Source organism: Schistocerca serialis, chromosome 1 (assembly GCF_023864345.2).
Source record: "Schistocerca serialis cubense isolate TAMUIC-IGC-003099 chromosome 1, iqSchSeri2.2, whole genome shotgun sequence".
Classification (NCBI taxonomy): domain Eukaryota; kingdom Metazoa; phylum Arthropoda; class Insecta; order Orthoptera; family Acrididae; genus Schistocerca; species Schistocerca serialis.
The window spans coordinates 920,518,917-920,541,107 of record NC_064638.1 but is presented as its reverse complement, the minus strand read 5'-3'; the positions used below and the strand labels follow the sequence as shown (position 1 = coordinate 920,541,107).

General features: G+C 43.7%; 1 protein-coding gene across 2 annotated transcripts in view; it reads left to right on the top strand.

Moving 5' to 3' along the window:
- The window catches only part of LOC126412357 (developmental protein eyes absent-like), a 249,261-nt gene extending 237,742 nt beyond the window's left edge, over nucleotides 1–11,519 (top strand). For both annotated transcript variants that reach the window (XM_050081923.1, XM_050081914.1), the window contains one exon: nucleotides 8,375–11,519. In XM_050081923.1, coding sequence (XP_049937880.1) covers nucleotides 8,375–8,391 — 17 coding nt within the window. In that variant the 3' untranslated portion in view covers nucleotides 8,392–11,519. The remainder of the gene's footprint in view (nucleotides 1–8,374) is intronic.
- Nucleotides 11,520–22,191: the final 10,672 nt, after the last annotated feature.

The window sequence follows — 22,191 nt, the reverse complement described above, 5'->3', positions numbered from 1 at the left end:
TTAATTTAAGAGATATTGATACTCAGCTGAAAGCCACACATCAGCCAAGTAACTAAAATCCAAACAACGAAATTACTACGCAAGGAACGGCACTCAGAAGTTTCCAATGGTTGGCATGGGATTGTAACACTAACGCCCGTACAGGTGAGACAGCCTGTCCAAGGACTTCTTAATCTGGAGGCAACCCAACCAACAGACAGACGACCGACCAATCAACCAATTCAGTTCCGCTCCATGCAACCAGCAAAACGACCACAAGATTTCAATACGCGACACATAGAATATTGACGCCCACAACGACCAACAACACCTCAGCTGTCGAACTACACACCACGCTGGACAGCAATAACACGACAAGGAAAATACACTGCCTAAAATTAAGTCATAGACCAGGGCAGGTAATCGGAACGTCAACGGCCACAAGGCAAAAGATACCGCCGGTGAACTTCCATAACAGGGAACAAATTAAGTTAAATTTCACAGGAAGACGGCTGGAATCTTAGCCAAGTTAAATACACACACGTTATTGCTCGCGTGAATATCCCAAAAGCGACAACCAGGATCAAACGAAGAAATGTAAACAGTTGAGGCTCGATAATAAGTTAAGTGAGGACTCAACTTTCATGTCCAACCGCTAGTGCACACCGCTGGCGGCTCAAGCCCGATTCCGCGCCACGGGGCTTGCTTGCTGCTCCAGAGATGGTACGGCAGTGCGCTTATCGATGCGCGCTGCTGCTGCCACTCACGGGCAAGTAAGGCAGGAAGTCTGAGACTGACAGACGTCCTGCGTCCTCCTGTTTCATCTCTCATGTGACGGTGTCGTGATACCACTTTTCAACAAGGCAGCTCTGTCTCCCAAAGCACATGTGTGTGACCGGCACACAGGTCGGCTTCACCCCCCATTGCCACTATACAAGCTGTGAAGGATCTGTTAGAATAGTTATGGGACAGCACGCATCAAGAGAGATATTACAGATTTATGACACACTCCCAAACCGAGACAGTGGGAGGGGGGAGGAAGGGGGGGGGGAGTTCAAATGGCTCTGAGCACTATGGGACTTAACAACTGAGGTCATCAGTCCCCTAGAACTTAGAACTACTTAAACCTAACTAACCTAAGGACATCATACACATCCATGCCCGAGGCAAGTTTCGAACCTGCGACTGTAGCGGTCGCGCGGTTCCAGACTGAAGCGCCTAGAACAGCTCGGCCACTCCAGCCGGATGGTGGGGGTGGGGGGGGAGGGGTACGAGGTAGTACTGCTTAGTGGGCTCAGCCTGTCATGTTCTATGTGAAGTCGGCTAGATTTTGTAATTACTGAAATAACGTCACATACGCTCTCAATCTGTGAAGTTTCACATCATTTTCTCTTCGCCTTCTGTGTGCTTCATTTTTTCTGTCAGACAGGGTATAGGCTCAAGTAGCGTTCGATGCGGCGATTATTGTTGCTGTTGTTCCGAAAAACCGCCTGTTCTTGCTTTAGCCACGAACGCTGTGAATTAGTGTACTTGGAACACCCGCACATCATAAAAAAGGAAATGAAATGACGGTATGGAGCTACTGGCCGGGAGACCCCATGTGGTGTTTTCGTCTGTGTGGTCAGATTACAAACGTGTCACCTACACAGCTGGAAGGAGGACAAGGGCCGACATGAGAGCTTCCTCTTCCAAACCTCCACAAATATGTTAGTTACCACTGGTGACAATGGACAGGCCATCGTCATCCCAACGCCGTGTACGTAACAGTATACGTTAAATAAGAATAGATTGTCGTGGCCACGAATTCAAAGGTTTTCTTCATATGGCCTCATCTCTTCTCGTTGATGTTTACCCACGTACCCTAGCAAGGAGCGAAATCACGTCTAAACTCACTTTGAGGTTTCTGTGGCCTAGTCGGAGGTTTGGAATCAGTTGTACGAAATGCGCTGAATTCCGTATGTGGTGTAGACAGTTGGCAACTGAAAAGCTGTTAAGTGTTTTGCTGTCTCGTTAGTCGGCGATCCAATTTCGCAAACTCAAGAAGGTGTAGCTGCTTATGACCACTGTAATCCATCTTTTCCGTGAAAGCGACAGAGAGGAGTTTGATGTTCATCCTCGTCACTCTGTTGGTTATTTCGTTTTCTTTTCCCCAGTAGGCGTCCTCCTCGAGTGTGAAGTAAATTTTCGGCTAGTATTTCTGAAGCGGCAGCAGTACTGAAGAATTCCATTTTTTGCTGTAAGATGGCTGTCTCAGAGATTTCTCGAAGACATTTGAACGCTTACAGGTCCCTACGAAATTAAGTCCCTTCTCAGGGACAGATAAAGCCGCCTCACCACTGTCTTCCCTCTAGAGATAGGCCTAGTTACAGTTATTATTCGTTGTTCAACTTTCGTCGGCTTACTCGCTAGGTGTACTTATTTCCCGGCAAATGTGCATGTCAACAATTCTGGTGCACTGTTGGCATTAACACACACCCTTCAATCAAGGGGGAGTGTTGATACGGTGTCGCCTGTATCGAGTCTTTCCTGTGAACGGGACCTGACTGTCTCGTCTGGTGGCAGCAATTTTAATTTTATGGACCATCTTCGCGAAAGAAGATATATCACGATCGTTTCGTCATCCTCTTGAAGATACTCAGTCATCATGAGCGCTTCAGGATGGAACAAGTTAGTTTGCCGAAATGTGTCACTATCTTGACGGCTGAATACTCAAGAGCAGTTCTAACCGGTGATTATAATGAAACTTTCCCTATTGAACAAGTTATAACACGGAAACTAATTACGATACGAGGACCAAACATGGTAGCATTGATGTCAAGGATATGGGGAAGAGAAATAACGCAGAACCAATTCAACTGAAATACTTTTAATTTGCTGCTATGGTATATCATACCATTACATACCGCTACCGTTACTGCTACAAAAGGGCAGCATCAGTGTACAGAAGAGGTTGAAGATGCAGGATTGCATATTGTACAGCAAAACGAAGCAAGACCATTGGTATGCTGGCTACCTCTTGATATGCTGTGCTTCAAATCAGCACATGTGTGAATGTTCCCCTGGTAAACTCTGTTCTTCAGGTAGGCCTGCAACCAGAAATCACAGGGGTTGAGATGTGATCGTACCGGCCAAGCATGTGGAAACGATCGGCTGATAATTCGATCTTATCCAAATGTGTTTCGCAGAAACAGATGAACTTTACGAGTGATGTGCGGTGAGGCCCCATCTTGGATGAGAACTGTTGAGTTCAATGCGTCTCTCTCCTGTAGGGGGGGGGGAATGACATGTTCAAATAAAAATGTTCAAATGTGTGTGAAATCTTATGGGACTTAACTGCTAAGGTCATCAGTCCCTAAGCTTACACACTACTTAACCTAAATTAACTTAAGGACAAACACACACACCCATGTCCGAGGGAGGACTCGAACCTCCGCCGGGATCACCCGCACAGTCCATAACTGCAGCGCCCTAGACCGTTCGGCTAATCCCGCGCGGCAGGAATGACATGTTGCCGACGTGTATCGCAGTAACGTTGGCCAGTAACACTGCACGTCTTTGGTCCTAGAGCGCCAACCTGTTCAAAAACGAATGGGCCAGTGATGAACGTATCCGTGAAGCCATCCCATACTGTGACACTTTCACCATACAGAGGAACTTCATGCATATTGACTGGAGATCAAGATCCCCAACTCGGCAATTCTGTGTGTTCACTCGCCCGTCAGAGAAAAATGAGACTCGTCTGTCCTTAGGATGGTCCAGGGCCAGCCTTCGTCAACTGCAATCCTTGCGAGAAAGTGAAGAGCGAAGTCAACACGTCGTTGTGCGTCCTGTGGTGCAAGCTGCTGTACGATATGGATCTTGGACGGATACCATTTTAGATTGGTTCGGACCACCTTCTATATAGTGGACCACGATGTGTTCAACTGTCGTGAAACAGTACATACACTGCCTGAAGATAGGGAATTGCGTGCAGAGTTGTCATCAACCACCTGTGTTGGAACCGGTCGTCAGCCTCTTCCCGGTGCGACGCCCAGTTCTCCAGATGATTCGAACTTCTTCGTCATGTTCCGCACAGCAGGTGGAGAGAGAGAACCCTTCCGTAATCCTTTCAGTCGGCAATATTGTCGAAGTACAGCTGCAGCATTACTGTTGTTTTAATAATAGAGCTTCACAAGTAATGCCCTGCTCCTTTTGTCCAAGCTCATGTTGACCCGTCAAAAAGTGCACTGCGACTGGTCATGCTTGTGAGACTGTCAATCACTACGACTGTTAGAACTGGATGGTGGAGCTGTGACGCATGGAAATCATGAGCCCCATACTCTGGACATTAATGTTATCAAGCCTGGTCTTCATACGGTAATTACTTTTCGTGTTATAATGTGTTAAACAGGGGAAGTTTAATTATAACCAGCCGGTACATAATAATGCACCAGGAAGGCCTAAGATAGGTGTTTTCTCATGCTCGCCATTCACCCGTTTGGCTATGCTTCCTACATGAACACTGTATCCTTCCGATGCGCTTTTTATTTTTTCCAAATAAGTGCATTTCTGACCCGTTTCACTGATTTAAGGATATCTGGGATGTACTTTTTGAGTATAAAACGTGAAATCTTTTTTTAAAAATAATACCCTCATTGCATTTAAGTACTGGGAAAACATCTGCAATACACGATACAGATAATTGACATCTTAAGAGCTGGCCTTGCTCCTTATCCTCCACAGTATTTCGGTTGGTTTGGATGTTGTTCCTCCTCCATTAGGAGTGTTCTAGTGAATTGAGTTGATGCAATGATGTTACTAAGGGTCGACCTTGACAGTACGCCGTTCGCATAGGTAAGCCTTATACAAGCGGGAGTATATTAGTTGTTCCTGAGACTGCCTGCTGAAAGCTGTTTTGCTTCAACAGTCATCAACTCCATCGGCACGTGGCACACCTAGACACTGAGGTTCTTATCTGGGCGTGTAAGCGACGACTCCAGCTTGCTATACATACTGGTGGAAAAAATCACAAGACGAGAAATTAATTATGTAGAGTAATGAAATTTTGGGAATACATTTGTCAAGATAACATATTTAAGTGATTAAAATTGAGAGATGACGGATTAATGTAATCACGAAATTAGCCACTGCAAATGTGAAATGAGGACGACAGTGTAAACCTGCATCCGGCCATACTGACTCAGGTTTTCCGTGATTTCCCTAAATAGGATCAGGCAAATGCTTGGATGGTTCCTTTTAAAGGGCACGGCCGACGTCCTTTCCCGTCCTCCCTTAAACCGATGGAACTAATGATCTCGCTGTTTGGTCCCCTCCGCAAATAAACAAACCAAACAATAACTGGAGTAGCCGACAGAATTTTGAACTCAAGCATGTAAACGTGCAGCAATTATGTTAGGCCGGTGCCGGATGTCACTTTCTGGGATGGAGTTCTATGCCTGTTGTAGTCGGTGGATACAACGACGGTTAATGCTGTTTGTAGTTGACGCTGGAGTTGTCATCCGATTATATCTCATAAGTGCTCGATTGGAGACGGGTATGGTGTTCGAGCAGGCAAAGGCAACACGTCGATATCTTGTAGAACATGTTGGGCTGCAACAACGGCATGTGGGCCAGCGTTATCCTGTTGGAAAACACTCTCTGGAATGCTGTTGATGAATAGTGGCACAAGAGATCGATTCACGAGACTGACGTACAGTTTTGCAGTCAGGGTGCCTGAGATATCCACGAAAGTGCTCCTGGTGTCATACGAAATCGCGCCACAGACCATAACTCCAGATGTAGGTAGTGTGTACCTAGCACGCAGGGAGGTTGGTTCCAGGCTGCAGGCCCTCAACTGTCCTCCTCCTCACCAACACGATGTCATCACTGGTACCGAGGCAGTGCCAGCTTTCATCAGAAAATACAACTACTTCCACCTTGCCTCCAGTGACACTGACTTGACATCACCGAAGTCGCAATTGGCCGTTATTTGGGGTCACTAGAATGCACCCTACAGGGCGTCTGGCTCGGAGGCGCATTTGAGGTAACCGATTTGTAACAGTTCGTTGTCTCACGGTGGTGCCAACTGCTGCTCAGATTACTTCTGTAGAGTCAGTGCAAAGCGCCAGAGCCATACGTCGGAACCGATGGTCTTCCCACTTCGTAGTGCTACGTAGCCATCAGGAGGCCGGCGTTCTTGCGACCCTACATTCTCGTGACCACCACTGCCAACAATAATGTAGAGTTGCTACTCTCCCTTCAAGTATTTCTGCAATATAGCGGAAGGAACATCCATCTTCTAGTAGCCCTGTTACATACCTCGTTCAAGCTCAGTGAGCTGTTGATAATGGTGCCTTTGTCGCCTTAAAGGCGTTCTTGACTAATATCAATTAACTATGTCCAATATCGAAGGTAACTAGTGCTCAAGACTGTTACAGCACGTACTGAACGAAAACCTGGCGCGAAAATTAAACAGACATCATCTTTCAGATGTAGAAACACGCCTACCAACTACTTCAACAACTTCTTCTTGGCGCTACGATTTTCTTCCCCGTCAGCGTATGCCACACAATATTGCACTAACGCTCCGCACAGTACTCTTCGAAACACGCACCGAGCTCACGATTACGAGATCTGCTTGTACCCATCAGGACTCAACTCAGAAACCTGCGGTTCGCCAAAATTGGCGTAGTTTACTGAGTTGTTCGCCATTTGGCACTCGTTGCGACTACACTACTGGCCATTAAAATTGCTACACTAAGAAGAAATGCAGATGATTAACGGGTATTCATTGGACAAATATATTATACTAGAACTGAGATGTGACTACATTTCCACGCAATTTGGGTGCATAGATACTGAGAAATCAGTACCCAGAACGACCACCTCTGGCCGTAATAACGGCCTTTATACGCCTGGGCATTCAGTCAAACAGAGCTTGGATGGTGTGTACAGGTACAGCTGCCCGTGCAGCTTCAACATGATACCACAGTTCATCAAGAGTAGTGACTGGCGTATTGTGATGAGCCAGCTGCTCGGCCACTATTGACCAGACGTTTTCAGTTGGTGAGAGATCTGGAGAATGTGCTGGACAGGGCAGCAGTCGAACATTTTCTGTATCCAGAAAGGCCCGTACAGGACCTGCAACATGCGGTCGTGCATTATCCTGCTGAAATGTAGGGTTTCACAGGGATCGAATGAAGGGTAGAGCCACGGGTCGTAACACATCTGAAATGTAACGTCCACTGTTCAAAGGACTGTCAATGCGAACAAGAGGTGACCGAGACATGTAACCAATGGCACCCCATACCATCACGCCAGGTGATACGCCAGCATGGCGATGACGAATACACGCTTCCAATGTGCGTTCACCGAGACGTCGCCAAACACGGATGCGACCATCATGATGCTGTAAGCAGAACCTGGATTAAATTACGTTTTACCATTCGTGCACACAGGTTCGTCGTTGAGTACACCATCGCAGGCGCTCCTGTCTGCGATACAGCGTCAAGGGTAACCGCAGCCATGGTCTCCGAGCTGATAGTCCATGCTGCTACAAACGTCGTCGAACTGTTCGCGGAGATGGTTGTTGTCTTGCAAACGTCCCTATCGATCGGGGATCGAGACGTGGCTGCACGATCCATTACAGCCAGTTGGATAAGATGCCTGTCTTCTCGACTGCTAGTGATACGAGGCCGTTGGGATCCAGCACGGCGTTCCGTATTACCCTCCTGAACCCACCGATTCCATATTCTGCTAACAGTCGTTGGATATCGACCTACGCGAGCAGCAATGTCGAGATACGATAAAACGCAATCGCGATAGGCTACAATCAGACCTTTACCAAAGTCGGAAACGTGGTGGTACGCGTTTCTCCTCCTTATACGAGGCATCACAACAATGTTTCACCAGGCAACGCCGGTCAACTGCTATTTGTGTATGAGAAATCGGTTGGAAACTTTCCTCATGTCAGCACGTTGTAGGTATTACCACCGGCGCCAACCTTGTGTGAATGCTCTGAAAAGCTAATCATTTGCATATCACAGCATCTTCTTCCTGTCCGTTAAATTTCGCGTCTGTAGCACGTCATCTTAATGGTGTAGCAATTTTAATTGCCAGTAGTGTATTATTCGCCACGTCTTGCCGGCAGCACACAGCACTTCGTGTAGAAATCCGTCTGCTGGAGCCTTGTAGCAGAACGACAGTCTATACGGTGCATCAGTAACGTTCAAACGAGCTATTAAACTGTAACTGCTTGTGCAAAAGCTTCCTACATCGTCTGTAATTCTTCCTTAAGCACCCTGTAGAAATCAATGAATAATAATGTTGCTAATAGCTGGCATTCTGTTTATATTCTAATGAGCGTGCCCACAGTGTTATATTTATAATGGATTATTTTTGATGTTTCTTGTTGCAGACTCCAGGCCGAAGTGAGATGTCGACGGACGCCGCCAACCGGCGCCGCAGTCGGCGCTTTTTTGGTGTGCCGTTTAGTTTCCACACTAACACACTATTTCAACGTCTTTAGAAAACTATATTTACTTTCTATTTAAATTACCCATATGTAAAAATGTTTGTGTATAAATACATGTATGACGTTTAGTGATCGACGAGAAACTACCGGTCTTTAACGATGCTTAGGAGGTAACAATCTTATAAAGTCTTCACCCACCAACTGTAGTTCCCGGTAAAAAATTGTTGTGTAGTCTATCGTGCCCTAAGACCCTAAGGAACGTCGAACGTATAATTTTAATGTCGGCAATTTTAAAGTATTCTTTCGGGACAAATGCACAGCCTAGAAAGAGGAAATGCTGTCGTATAAAAAATTCAGAGATGCTTACGTTTGGTGCGTAAGATAAGAACCAATTATTGTCACTTTCATATGTTACCAGAAGAAATAAGGCAGTCGTTTCTGGGATTCATAATTTGCTTTATGAGAAAGACAACACTATCGCTAGAAAAGTAAAACCTAAAAACACGTTGACAGTACAGTAGCTACGAAAGTGAAGAGATTATATGTTGTTTTGCTTATATGTTGTTTTGCTTTAAGCTTGAGAGTCGTAAGTTGCTTTTTAGGGATCAACAATGTCTTTGAATTGATCAACTTTGCTTGTCTAAGCCGTATTAAGATAACGCGAGGACAATGAAGACTTCATTGTAATTAATTTCAAAGACTGAAAATCTACGAGAACACGAAACGACATACATGTTGTTCTGCTACACATTAATTTCGAAGCACAAATTTTAAAATTCTGCACAGTTTCTCCTACCCACTGCTTTCCGTAATGATTCAATCGGAACTAACACCGTGTTTCTGTTTCCAACAAAAACCTTATTGACAACGTAAGATTTTAGAGATGAGTTGATGAAAGAAAATATCGGCCACGTACGATGTAACACGTATGTGCGTATCCAACAGTGTGACTCAACAGCCGTCACGACTGACAATGGTTCTTGCGTATTTCCCAGTCTTCATTCGCAAAATTTTCTCCATCTTTTATGTAAAATTAATACATTAACGCATAAAATATATTCTCCAGTGAAACATTTACATAAGCATGTTTAAAGACTTGATTCACTGTTTCAAATGAACTGAACAACTCCGCTATTACAAAAATACTCAAATTATATTAATTTTTTTAATAAGACTTTTTTGATCAAAGACAACTGTATTCGATTACACTCTTATAACCTACTGCACATCGCACACTTCTTTCGTTGTATGATTAACCGGCTATCAAATGCCTTGCACTTGCAGTCAGCAACTGGTTGAACATCGTCGCACTCCCCACTTGGCCGGGAGCCTTTCGCCATTGGGAGTGCTGGGAATGCGAATCGTAAACTCCCGTATTCATGACCCATCCATTAGTCAATTATGAACCTCGAACAAGCGCTCATCAAATTACACACTGTATCAAGAGCAGATTCAATACAAAACTAACGTTTCGCTTCAAGGCCCTTCCTTTTTTGTACGTTTCTCTGTGTACGGTTGTGAAGAATCCTGCCGACTACAAGAACGTGCTAAATCGGAGTATAGAATTTTTAGAAAGCTTATTAGGCACATAGATTCTAAAGTGAGGTTGCAGTCCTGTATTCATAATACGGATCGGCAAGTGCTAAGTAGTATTCAATTTGTACTATCAACAACGCCAGCAGAACACCACAGTCAAAAGTTAGTTTAGTGTTTGGAGTTAGTGCACGGTAGCCGCGAAGGTTCCAGATTACGAAGTAATTACGGTAGAAAAGCGCTTTCAGCACTCAACAAATAAAGGCAGAAATTGTACGCTGTAGCGATATTTTATAGAGAAGCTAGTTATTTAGAATCAGAATTTGTAAACGTGAATTGGTAAAAGAAATTGTGAAATAACTTTGTATTTAATGTTAAGATAAGCTACGTACGCTGTACGCAGCGATTGCAATGACATTAAACTTCCAAAACTGGAAAGAATTCCTGCCACTGAATTTTGTTTACTAAAATTCATCTGTAATATGAAAACTGACCTAGAACTACTTTCAGTGGTATAAGATCTTGTCTCTGTATCACAAAAAGGCAAGAGATAATAACTCTCTTTCAAAATTTACGAACCACACAACGATAAGCATACTAAACGAAAGTACTACAAATCTCTTGGCAACTGTCGCTCACAACTGTTCATTTATTCTCTTGAAAATGTACAATTTCTTTCAGCTTTTTCAACGTACTTAGCAAAAATACTTCTCTAATTATTTACGAAATAGAACTATTCTACGAGAACATTATTCCACAGCTTCTTTATCATGATTCGTCTCATTAACACCCAGTAATTTACTACCATCTTTTCATATATCTTGTTTTTCTACGCTAAAGGTGCCATTTCACAGAATTTTTTCGCTCGTTAAAATGCAAATAAATGCGTCATGCAAAGACTATCGTCTGCTGCAACTGCACGGAGTTTTTGAAACGGTTGATTTGAAAACTACTGGTAAATATATCTAGGGTGAATGTATGTGTAGATATTTTCTTTGTGAAATGGTTGATTTCAAAATTATTGGGAGATACACTCTCGAATCACTTTATGTGAAGATATTTTCCACACTGTGAACTGGCTGCCTTATTAATATCTTTACTTCGCTTTTATAACTCTGTTGGTTCTATGTGAAATTTTTCAATTATATCTATGTGGATACTGATTATTGTACCATTTATGCAGCTTTGATCATCTATGAACCCATTGTTGTTTATGACAAAAAAATTAGTTAAAATCTTTTACTGTACTTGCTGTTATCGAGTGCAGTTTCTGCCCCAACTTCATAAATTAAATGAAACACTTTGTCTTTTTCTAAAGAACAATATGTCTGTTACCCTGTTACTTCGAACATATCATACCGCACAAATAACGATAGCTTTCCCATTGAAATTGTCTACTCAAATTATTCCAGAACACTGGGCAAAATGCTGTTGTTGCATGTTTAATGAATTAATTTTTGACTGCTTGTAAAGTATTTATTTATGCATATTAAGTGTTTACGGAACTATTAATTTGTATATTGTATGGAGAAAAATAAAATAATAAAGATATGTACCACATCTTTCATTTCAACGTGGGGAAGCTGCATTTGTTTGGTATTCAACGATTTTTTCTGAGTTAAGTATTACTAAATAAAGAGGTATTCTCATTGGTGGCTGGAGACAGAGTGAGAAACAGGAAGAGAGAGAGGTTTTATTTCATATATTCTTTAGCCTACCAGTGTTCCAGTTTGTCACATGGTGGTACAAGGTGAGTACTTCCATTATTTCATTATGAAATTTTTGGATTTGGCAGTACTGGCTTTATTTTACACACACGAGAGATATAAAAAAATTTGGAAACACCAAAAACATAACAAATTACCAGACCTAATACGGTGTAGGATAACCATCGGCATTTGAAACAGCTTCCGATAGTCTCGGAATGGATAAAATAAGATCCAGTACGCTTTCCATGGGAATCTTATTCCGTATTTCTTACAAAATAGTGGCAAACGCAGGTAACGATGATGGATGCGGATAGCAATGACGCACCCTGCTGCCCAGTGTCGACCACAAAGGATCAATAATACTGAGCTATACTGACTTATTGGTGGTAGAGGCCTGAGGAGACGGGTAAATTAATTCTCGTGCTCATAAAACCAGTCATGGACGATTCGAACTGTATGAACAGGGGCCCTGTCATCTTGAAACACAATATCCACATTGGGAAACACACTGTTCCATGGGGTGGGGCAGGCCAGCCAAAGTGGTCACAATCCTTGGAAATAATGCTGTCCTGGGGATTACCCATGAGGCGATGGAATATCGCAATATGGCTACCCATATCATCAGCGAACCCACCACGTTTCATCTTGGGCCATAAACCTGACCAGAAATTGGAGAGAGTGAGAAAGAAGACTCATCCCATCAAATAACTATGTTCGTTTGCTTCATATTCCAGATTTTACGGCTTCGGCTCCATGTTTCCCTGTTTCGGGCATTCACATCACTGATGAGCGAATTTCGAATTCCAGCTCATCCTGCAATTCCTTGCATATGGAGATCCCTTCGTGTTGTTTTCGTTGTGAAAGGGTTCACGAATGCGACATTCAGTTCTGCACAGACTTCTGCAACTGTTGTCTTCATATTTTTCGTCGCAAGCCTGTCACTCGACACACACTTTCGTCCGCATTGTGACTTAGCGGATGCTTTTTCCTCTTTCCGTGTATGCGGTATAAATCTTCGTTACGATCACGGAAACACTCAACATATGAGCACCAAACATTTGCCCACGTTCGAAGTCACTTATATCCGACATAATACACTCACAACACACAAAACAATGATGTGACCATGACTGACACTTGCAGAGTGAGTTGCCGTTCGTGGACAAATACAACAGCGCAGCTTACAAGCTTGCATTTATGTTCAGGCGAGCGTTTCCCCCCGGTGTTTCCACATTATTATCTAAACTCTGTATTCCGATAACACGCTGTGTGCTATCGGAGATAAAAGTCCATGACAAATGAACCGAGAGGACGAGTTGCAGCTAGTTATAGGTTCAAGTAACTTCAACGGTAGCCTCACCAACATTGCTTCCTCACTTAAGGGGACATTGTATGTCCTATGCCGCCAATGTTAAATTATCGAATTTTGTGACCCATTATCTTGAAAACTTTTGAAGACACCAAAATACAATTTTCCATTATTATTGAATGCACCTTTCTAGATACACTGAACTAGTATTATTACTAAAATTGTATTGTGCAGCATGTTATCTTTCTTTTCAAACACTAAAATTTTGACAGAATTTTGTAAATAAATGACCATAAAAACAAAACAACTCATGATATTTTAATTATTCTAGCTCCATGTGTGGCGTGCGGCGAATATTTAATGTCTCTACAGTCAGTGCATTCTTTTGTAGAAAAAATGGGACATTTATTGCAAAAAATGTATTTCAGAGATATTGAGGTATAAAACTTTTTTATTACGAATTCTTATACAGACTTTCATTTCTGCGTCCCTTATGTCCTAGAATTTCCCTGGCCCATAGTTTGTATCTTCTTCAGTGCCACAACAGTCCAGTAATTGCCTTCTCCTTTTGTTTCTTGCTTCTTTTGTCATTTGCAGAGCAGCTAATTCTGCTTCATGTACAGGAAGTTCATCCAGTTCCCGCAGTCCTTTAGCTGTGTTCTATCCAAATCTTACCCCTAACTTCTCCAGAACCTTAAGTATTTTTTTGTTCCCACCATTAAAAGTTATTACAGCATCAGACACTACTAACATCAGAGTCATAAGGCTAACAAATTCAGTTTTAGGCACATGGCACCACACAACATTATTGAAGGACTCATTCACATTCTGGGTCTTCCCATGTAAACACATCTTTAGTGGCTCAGGATTTGCCAAATCTCTGTAAATTGGTTTGATTGCCTCCATTACTGCCAAAGGAAGAGAATGTTTATGTGTCAATTCATGCAGGGTGCCAGAAAATTCAGCTTGCCTATATTTACACCAAGTGTTTGGTGGAGGTGGACACAAAGCATGACATGGCTTTTCATCAGTTGGCATTCGATGATTAAAAGTGTTCCACACAGCTCTCTTCATCCTCTCTAAACTGTCACAGTTATTTTTAATGGCCTTCCCATAATATTCCTGTAATTCATCAATTACTTTTTCCGTTAGTCTTCCAGCACATTTTATTGTCTTGCCATCAGACAGTTTTGTATTACCCACCTTGGTTTTTAGGTTATGCAGACGTGTTTCCATCCTTTTCTTGACATGTCCTGCACACTCAAGTTTTTGTATAGGAATGTCATATGGCTTATTTTTTTGTACTGCAATGAAAGCCTTGCTGTCTCCGTCGCCTAAGTAATTCACATGTATGACACGCATCTCCTTCTGCAAACGCTGAAAAATGTTAACTGCTCCATTTATCTCCATTCCTCCACTAGCGCTATCATAACTTATACATTGCTGCTTATGAAGTAATCTGTTCTTCTGGTTCACTGTACAATCTTGGCAGTACTTACTTAGAACTTCAAAATCCAAAACTTTTCCATTGTCAATACTTATTTCAGATGTAAAACCATTTTTGGAAACAAACCCACGCTTTTGCCAGGATCCATTCACAGCAATGCTGATGTCTGTGTCAACCTCATTTTGTTCAACAGCTTCTGATGTAGCAGCAACCATTCAATCTGCAGCCACAGCATTTACAGAGTCCGCAATTGCTGTTACATATTTCGTGTACCTAGAAGGTGGTTTTGGCAAATTCATCCCAGTACAAAGAACGTTAGCAGCCCTTGAACCTTTACCAATGCGTCTAAGGCCATAGAACAGTCTCACCTTAGTCTCATACAATTCATTACCTGAACCCTTTGATGAAGTATGAAATGCTTTTTCGTTTTTGCGCTTCTCACATCACCTATTCTACACTCCTGGAAATTGAAATAAGAACACCGTGAATTCATTGTCCCAGGAAGGGGAAACTTTATTGACACATTCCTGGGGTCAGATACATCACATGATCACACTGACAGAACCACAGGCACATAGACACAGGCAACAGAGCATGCACAATGTCGGCACTAGTACAGTGTATATCCACCTTTCGCAGCAATGCACGCTGCTATTCTCCCATGGAGACGATCGTAGAGATGCTGGATGTAGTCCTGTGGAACGGCTTGCCATGCCATTTCCACCTGGTGCCTCAGTTGGACCAGCGTTCGTGCTGGACGTGCAGACCGCGTGAGACGACGCTTCATCCAGTCCCAAACATGCTCAATGGGGGACAGATCCGGAGATCTTGCTGGCCAGGTTAGTTGACTTACACCTTCTAGAGCACGTTGGGTGGCACGGGATACATGCGGACGTGCATTGTCCTGTTGGAACAGCAAGTTCCCTTGCCGGTCTAGGAATGGTAGAACGATGGGTTCGATGACGGTTTGGATGTACCGTGCACTATTCAGTGTCCCCTCGACGATCACCAGTGGTGTACGGCCAGTGTAGGAGATCGCTCCCCACACCATGATGCCGGGTGTTGGCCCTGTGTGCCTCGGTCGTATGCAGTCCTGATTGTGGCGCTCACCTGCACGGCGCCAAACACGCATACGACCATCATTGGCACCAAGGCAGAAGCGACTCTCATCGCTGAAGACGACACGTCTCCATTCGTCCCTCCATTCACGCCTGTCGCGACACCACTGGAGGCGGGCTGCACGATGTTGGGGCGTGAGCGGAAAACGGCCTAACGGTGTGCGGGACCGTAGCCCAGCTTCATGGAGACGGTTGCGAATGGTCCTCGCCGATACCCCAGGAGCAACAGTGTCCCTAATTTGCTGGGAAGTGGCGGTGCGGTTCCCTACGGCACTGCGTAGGATCCTACGGTCTTGGCGTGCATCCGTGCGTCGCTGCGGTCCGTTCCCAGGTCGACGGGCAAGTGCACCTTCCGCCGACCACTGGCGACAACATCGATGTACTGTGGAGACCTCACGCCCCACGTGTTGAGCAATTCGGCGGTACATCCACCCGGCCTCCCGCATGTCCACTATACGCCCTCGCTCAAAGTCCGTCAACTGCACATACGGTTCACGTCCACGCTGTCGCGGCATGCTACCAGTGTTAAAGACTGCGATGGAGCTCCGTATGCCACGGCAAACTGGCTGACACTGACGGCGGCGGTGCACAAATGCTGCGCAGCTAGCGCCATTCGACGGCCAACACCGCGGTTCCTGGTGTGTACGCTGTGCCGTGCGTGTGATCATTGCTTGTACAGCCCTCTCGCAGTGTCCGGAGCAAGTATGGTGGGTCTGACACACCGGTGTCAATGTGTTCTTTTTTCCATTTCCAGGAGTGTATCTCCAGTATCCAATATAAAGTTTAACTTCACCACCACAAAGACAGCAAGAGACAGTTTCAGAAACAACTTGTGCAAGGATTTGCAGATCAATAATGACGTTTTCCATAATATCATTACTTTTACCACTGTCACCGGTTTCTAAAGTTACTTTCCTTTTCGATGCACAAGGGGGCGTGATCACTTCAAAAACATTATCGTGGTTTCCTTCATTGCTAGCACACGTGTTTTCAAGTACATCAGAAGAAAATGCTGGTCTCACATTTCTGTTACCCGCAAATTTGCGTTTCTTGAGGTTACTTTTAGGCTTAGTCATTTTATTTACGTATAAAAAGCAATTGAAGTTAGCTTACTACAAAAAATAGCCTATAATCACACTACTTTCAACGAAAACTAGTATCAGAAACGAAGGACCGATTTGTTTCTTCGTAATGCCTATCTCTGAGACGTAGCAGTAGGCAGAAAACAAAGCAATTTGCAGCCTTCCATACTGTGTAGTTCCCAAGATATGACTGCTCAACTGTGGCAGTATATGCATAGCTGTGAAGTTTGACAGTCACACGTCAACATTCAAAATACTATTTGAAGGTTTCAGAAATATCTGAGTTTGTATTATGTACCAAAACGTTCAGGAAAATCCGAAGTACGTTACGGTGTAGAAAACAGAAAATGCCAAATTTCAATGCAATTAATGTACAATGTCCCCTAAGTAGCTACAGGGATCTGGCACTGGAAGCATGGGTTAGCACCAGGGGCCTACGAGATTAAATATAAAATTTACATTACATATTGACGACATGTGTGCAAACATTTTTAAGAAAACAGTATTACGTGGAAACACGTACTTACTGATTACTTAAAATTGTACCTAACAGTCCTCAAGGCTTACAGTTACATATCAACATTCTTTTACGTATCGACTATAAACAATCCATGAATTACTAGAAGATAACCCCACATTAACCTGCGTTTCATTAATTTATTCCCTTGTGTGACAGGTTTGTTACGAATTACATTGGGATTGTTGACTGAGTGACAGTTGGTCAAAAGACTCAGTTTAGAGGTTATGTATACTTTTTTTTGCCTGTAAGAGGGCTATTTACATGACATTAAGCACCAGACTCTGCAGGAAGGCCGGAACATAACTGGCACAGAGGCAGACAGCACACAGCCACCTGCCCTATGGTGGAGCTCATGTACAAGAGAGGGAGGGACAGAGAGAGAGATTATGTGCTCCAGGCCAGGTTGTTCAGGCCCGACGGGTCAAACCTCCGGCCCCAAGCCTCAAGGGTGGCGCCCAATTCTCTCAAGGTTCGGTTATCCCAATTTGTGAAGTTGGCAAATATCAGACTGATATAGTAAGATATATTTTGTGTCGTATAATAAATAAAAAAATATTACCCCAACACCAGCGTAACCAATCTAGTTTTTGCTTTCCACGCCAGTTCTTCAGTTTTATCAGTCATGCAGACCAATCGTATTCAATTCAGTTTCGTGTTTAATAACGAATGCACAATATCTTCTTTAGACATTGCGCACTAAAGCCATCTTGTGATGATGTACATCAATTCTACCCGTAGTTGCGAATATGGGTAACCATCAGCTGTATAATGGAATGATGATATTGAAAATATGTGCTGGACTACGACTCGAACCCCGCTAATCACGAGCTGTCGCCTTACTGTTAGGCATCCGATCACGCTTCACAACGAGCCCAAACTTCCATATGTCATCAACTATCTACATCTGTATGGATACTCTGCAAATCACAATTAAGTGCTTGGCAGGGGGTTCATTGAACTACCTTCACAATGCTCTATTATTCCAATCTCGTAGTGCGCGCGGAAAGAACGAACTGACACCTGTATCTTTCCGTGCGAGCTCTGATTTTCCTTATTTTATCTTGCTGATAGTTTCTCCCTACATAGGTTTGTGTCAATAAAATATTTTCACATTCAGAGGAGAAAGTTGGTGATTGGAATTTCGTGAAAAGATTCCTCTGCAGCGAAAAACGCCTTTGTTTTAGTGATTTCCATTCCAAATCGTCTGTCATTTCAGTGACACTCTCTCCCGTATTTTGCGATAATATAAAACGTACTGTCCTTCTTTGAACTTTTTCAATGTACACCGTCAATCCTATCTGGCAAGGATCCCACACCGCACAGCAGTATTCTAAAAGAAGACGGATGTGTCTAGAAACTGCACTCGTACATCCACCATATATATATTCTGACTATCTGAAAACTTTGGTGTTAGCACTCCAACTGCCAACTGACTGGAGAAACATGTTGATGGCTCGAGCGGTGACACCAAAGTTTTCAGGTGGTCTACATAACCAGTTATGTTGGCCACTGATAAATACACTCCTGGAAATTGAAATAAGAACACCGTGAATTCAACTTTATTGACACATTCCTGGGGTCAGATACATCACATGATCACACTGACAGAACCACAGGCACATAGACACAGGCAACAGAGCATGCACAATGTCGGCACTAGTACAGTGTATATCCACCTTTCGCAGCAATGCACGCTGCTATTCTCCCATGGAGACGATCGTATAGATGCTGGATGTAGTCCTGTGGAACGGCTTGCCATGCCATTTCCACCTGGCGCCTCAGTTGGACCAGCGTTCGTGCTGGACGTGCAGACCGCGTGAGACGACGCTTCATCCAGTCCCAAACATGCTCAATGGGGGACAGATCCGGAGATCTTGCTGGCCAGGGTAGTTGACTTACACCTTCTAGAGCACGTTGGGTGGCACGGGATACATGCGGACGTGCATTGTCCTGTTGGAACAGCAAGTTCCCTTGCCGGTCTAGGAATGGTAGAACAATGGGTTCGATGACGGTTTGGATGTACCGTGCACTATTCAGTGTCCCCTCGACGATCACCAGTGGTGTACGGCCAGTGTAGGAGATCGCTCCCCACACCATGATGCCGGGTGTTGGCCCTGTGTGCCTCAGTCGTATGCAGTCCTGATTGTGGCGCTCACCTGCACGGCGCCAAACACGCATACGACCATCATTGGCACCAAGGCAGAAGCGACTCTCATCGCTGAAGACGACACGTCTCCATTCGTCCCTCCATTCACGCCTGTCGCGACACCACTGGAGGCGGGCTGCACGATGTTGGGGCGTGAGCGGAAAACGGCCTAACGGTGTGCGGGACCGTAGCCCAGCTTCATGGAGACGGTTGCGAATGGTCCTCGCCGATACCCCAGGAGCAACAGTGTCCCTAATTTGCTGGGAAGTGGCGGTGCGGTCCCCTACGGCACTGCGTAGGATCCTACGGTCTTGGCGTGCATCCGTGCGTCGCTGCGGTTCGGTCCCAGGTCGACGGGCACGTGCACTTTCCACCGACCACTGGCGACAACATCGATGTACTGTGGAGACCTCACGCCCCACGTGTTGAGCAATTCGGCGGTACGTCCACCCGGCCTCCCGCATGCCCACTATACGCCCTCGCTCAATGTCCGTCAACTGCACATACGGTTCACGTCCACGCTGTCGCGGCATGCTACCAGTGTTAAAGACTGCGATGGAGCTCCGTATGCCACGGCAAACTGGCTGACACTGACGGCGGCGGTGCACAAATGCTGCGCAGCTAGCGCCATTCGACGGCCAACACCGCGGTTCCTGGTGTGTCCGCTGTGCCGTGCGTGTGATCATTGCTTGTACAGCCCTCTCGCAGTGTCCGGAGCAAGTATGGTGGGTCTGACACACCGGTGTCAATGTGTTCTTTTTTCCATTTCCAGGAGTGTATATATAGGGATCATGTCAACCCTTTCAGCATCAACTGCAGCCTGTAGATGGCGCATTAAAGCGCCGAAACTGGTAGCTACAAAATAAATAAAATCGTAGGTATGGCTGTAGGCGTTTCATTTTCTAACAATAGTAAACGGCCATCGTCCCCAAGACCTCCTGTCAAAAGGCTAGACATATAAAAAAATTTTGATGGAATGTCGCTTGCCCGGTTTCGGCGGATAAGCCCCGATACGGCATAAATTTTCACTGTCATCGTTCCATTATAGGGTTGATGGTTGTCCATATTCGCAACTGCGAATACATTTCATCTGTTTCGTAACAGCTATAATCGTCGCAGTGCCTGTTACTCTGGACATGCATGCATTCATAAAGGTGAAGAAATGAAATAACATGAAAGAGATACGTTGACCCAGCTGATGCTTGGAAGTAAAGAAGGGATGTTCTTTTGTTTGCGTGTAGAAAAGACAACTTACAAGAGAACTCTCATGTTTCTTGACGTGACTCTATTTATTGGTCAAAAAGGCTTGGCCTTCAGAAGTTCGGCTCTGAAAATTGGATGTACAAATAATGGAAAATTCCTCAGAGTATTATAGCTCTAGAATCACTATGATCCAATTCTCACAAAACATATTAGGAAAGTCACAGATGAACAAAAAGCTGGAAATTCTTTACAAGAGCATTATCTATCAAGCGATATAATGAATCTACTTTTAGTTGTGTCCCCCATGCCAGGGGTGCCATCTTGGAACCGAGAGAAAGTGAGAAGTGTTATTCAGATATTGTTTATCCAACTTCTGATTCAAATCATTCTGAACAAACATTTATCCTGTGTTTTATATTTACTTCAGGTAGAAAATTGGTAAATGTGAAATAAATGAACGTCTATTGGAATTAGTAGATTGTAATCAGAAAACGAGAGCGGTTATTGCACATTTAATTCGATAAACACTTCTGAAATGCTCAATTCCTGTCAGTGAATGCCGTGAACCAGGTTATGAAACGGAAATAACATTAAAGGGTCTCACAGACACATTTTCTTCAGGGAAATCCTCTTGCAAAATTTCCTATATGTGCTCGTCATAGATGTGAAGTTCATACATTCAACTTCTTTACAGCCTATTCAGTATCATCAATAACGATGGAAAATTCTGAAACAATGTGTACGAAGTTCTTTATATTCCATGTCTGATACGTGTTGTAGTGCTAAGGGCTGACGCTGCAATTCCAATTGCAGCTTACCTGGATAAGATTGCCATTGTTGTTAAAACTCTCAGTAAGTTACATTTGTTAACTGAAATACGCTTCGAGGTACAACGTGTTCTAGATTATGTGAGATCACCGATGTATTTAATCATAGTATCAGTTTAGCTAAAATTGTTGGTACTAATTGAATACAGAATCAAATTACTACGAGCTCGAAATATTACCATTGATGTTGAGATAAAACACTTTGAGAGCTAATTAAATGACTTAAAATATGTTCGTGAAAAACTGAGATGCCATTCTCCCTATCTAAAATTGTTGCCATAGAAATTAATATCGATTCTGAATTTCGAGACGTGCGCACTAATAAGACGGAAGCAGATTATGACCAAATCAGTAAAGAAGTGACAGATGTGAATTCAGAATATTTATTCAAGATAAGTGTATTTTATGTCCTTATTGACAGTCTAGTGTCTAACTTGAAAACTCGACATCAAACAGTGAAGATTTTTGGTTGAAATATTTGGGTTTTGTGGAAATACTCAAAGATAACTGACGATTATGTCGTTGAGGCACGCAAGTTATTTTCCAATGAATACCATAAAGGTGTCACAACAGATTTAGAAGAAGAAATTAAATACTTCAGAAACAACCCATACATCAACACTGAATACATTACTTTGTCAAATTGGACTTCTTGAACGAGATGCATGAGTTTCATGTTTTAACCTTGTTTCCAAATGTATGTGTAGCTACGTGCATCTTTGACACTCTTCCAATGGCATATCGCAACGTTACTAGCGGCAGACATTGCGTCAATGTGCATTACTTAACCTTTTATTTTAATGTGAAATGGAGGTAAATTTAGACATTTAAAAAGTAAAACAAAACTAATCATACACACATTTTAC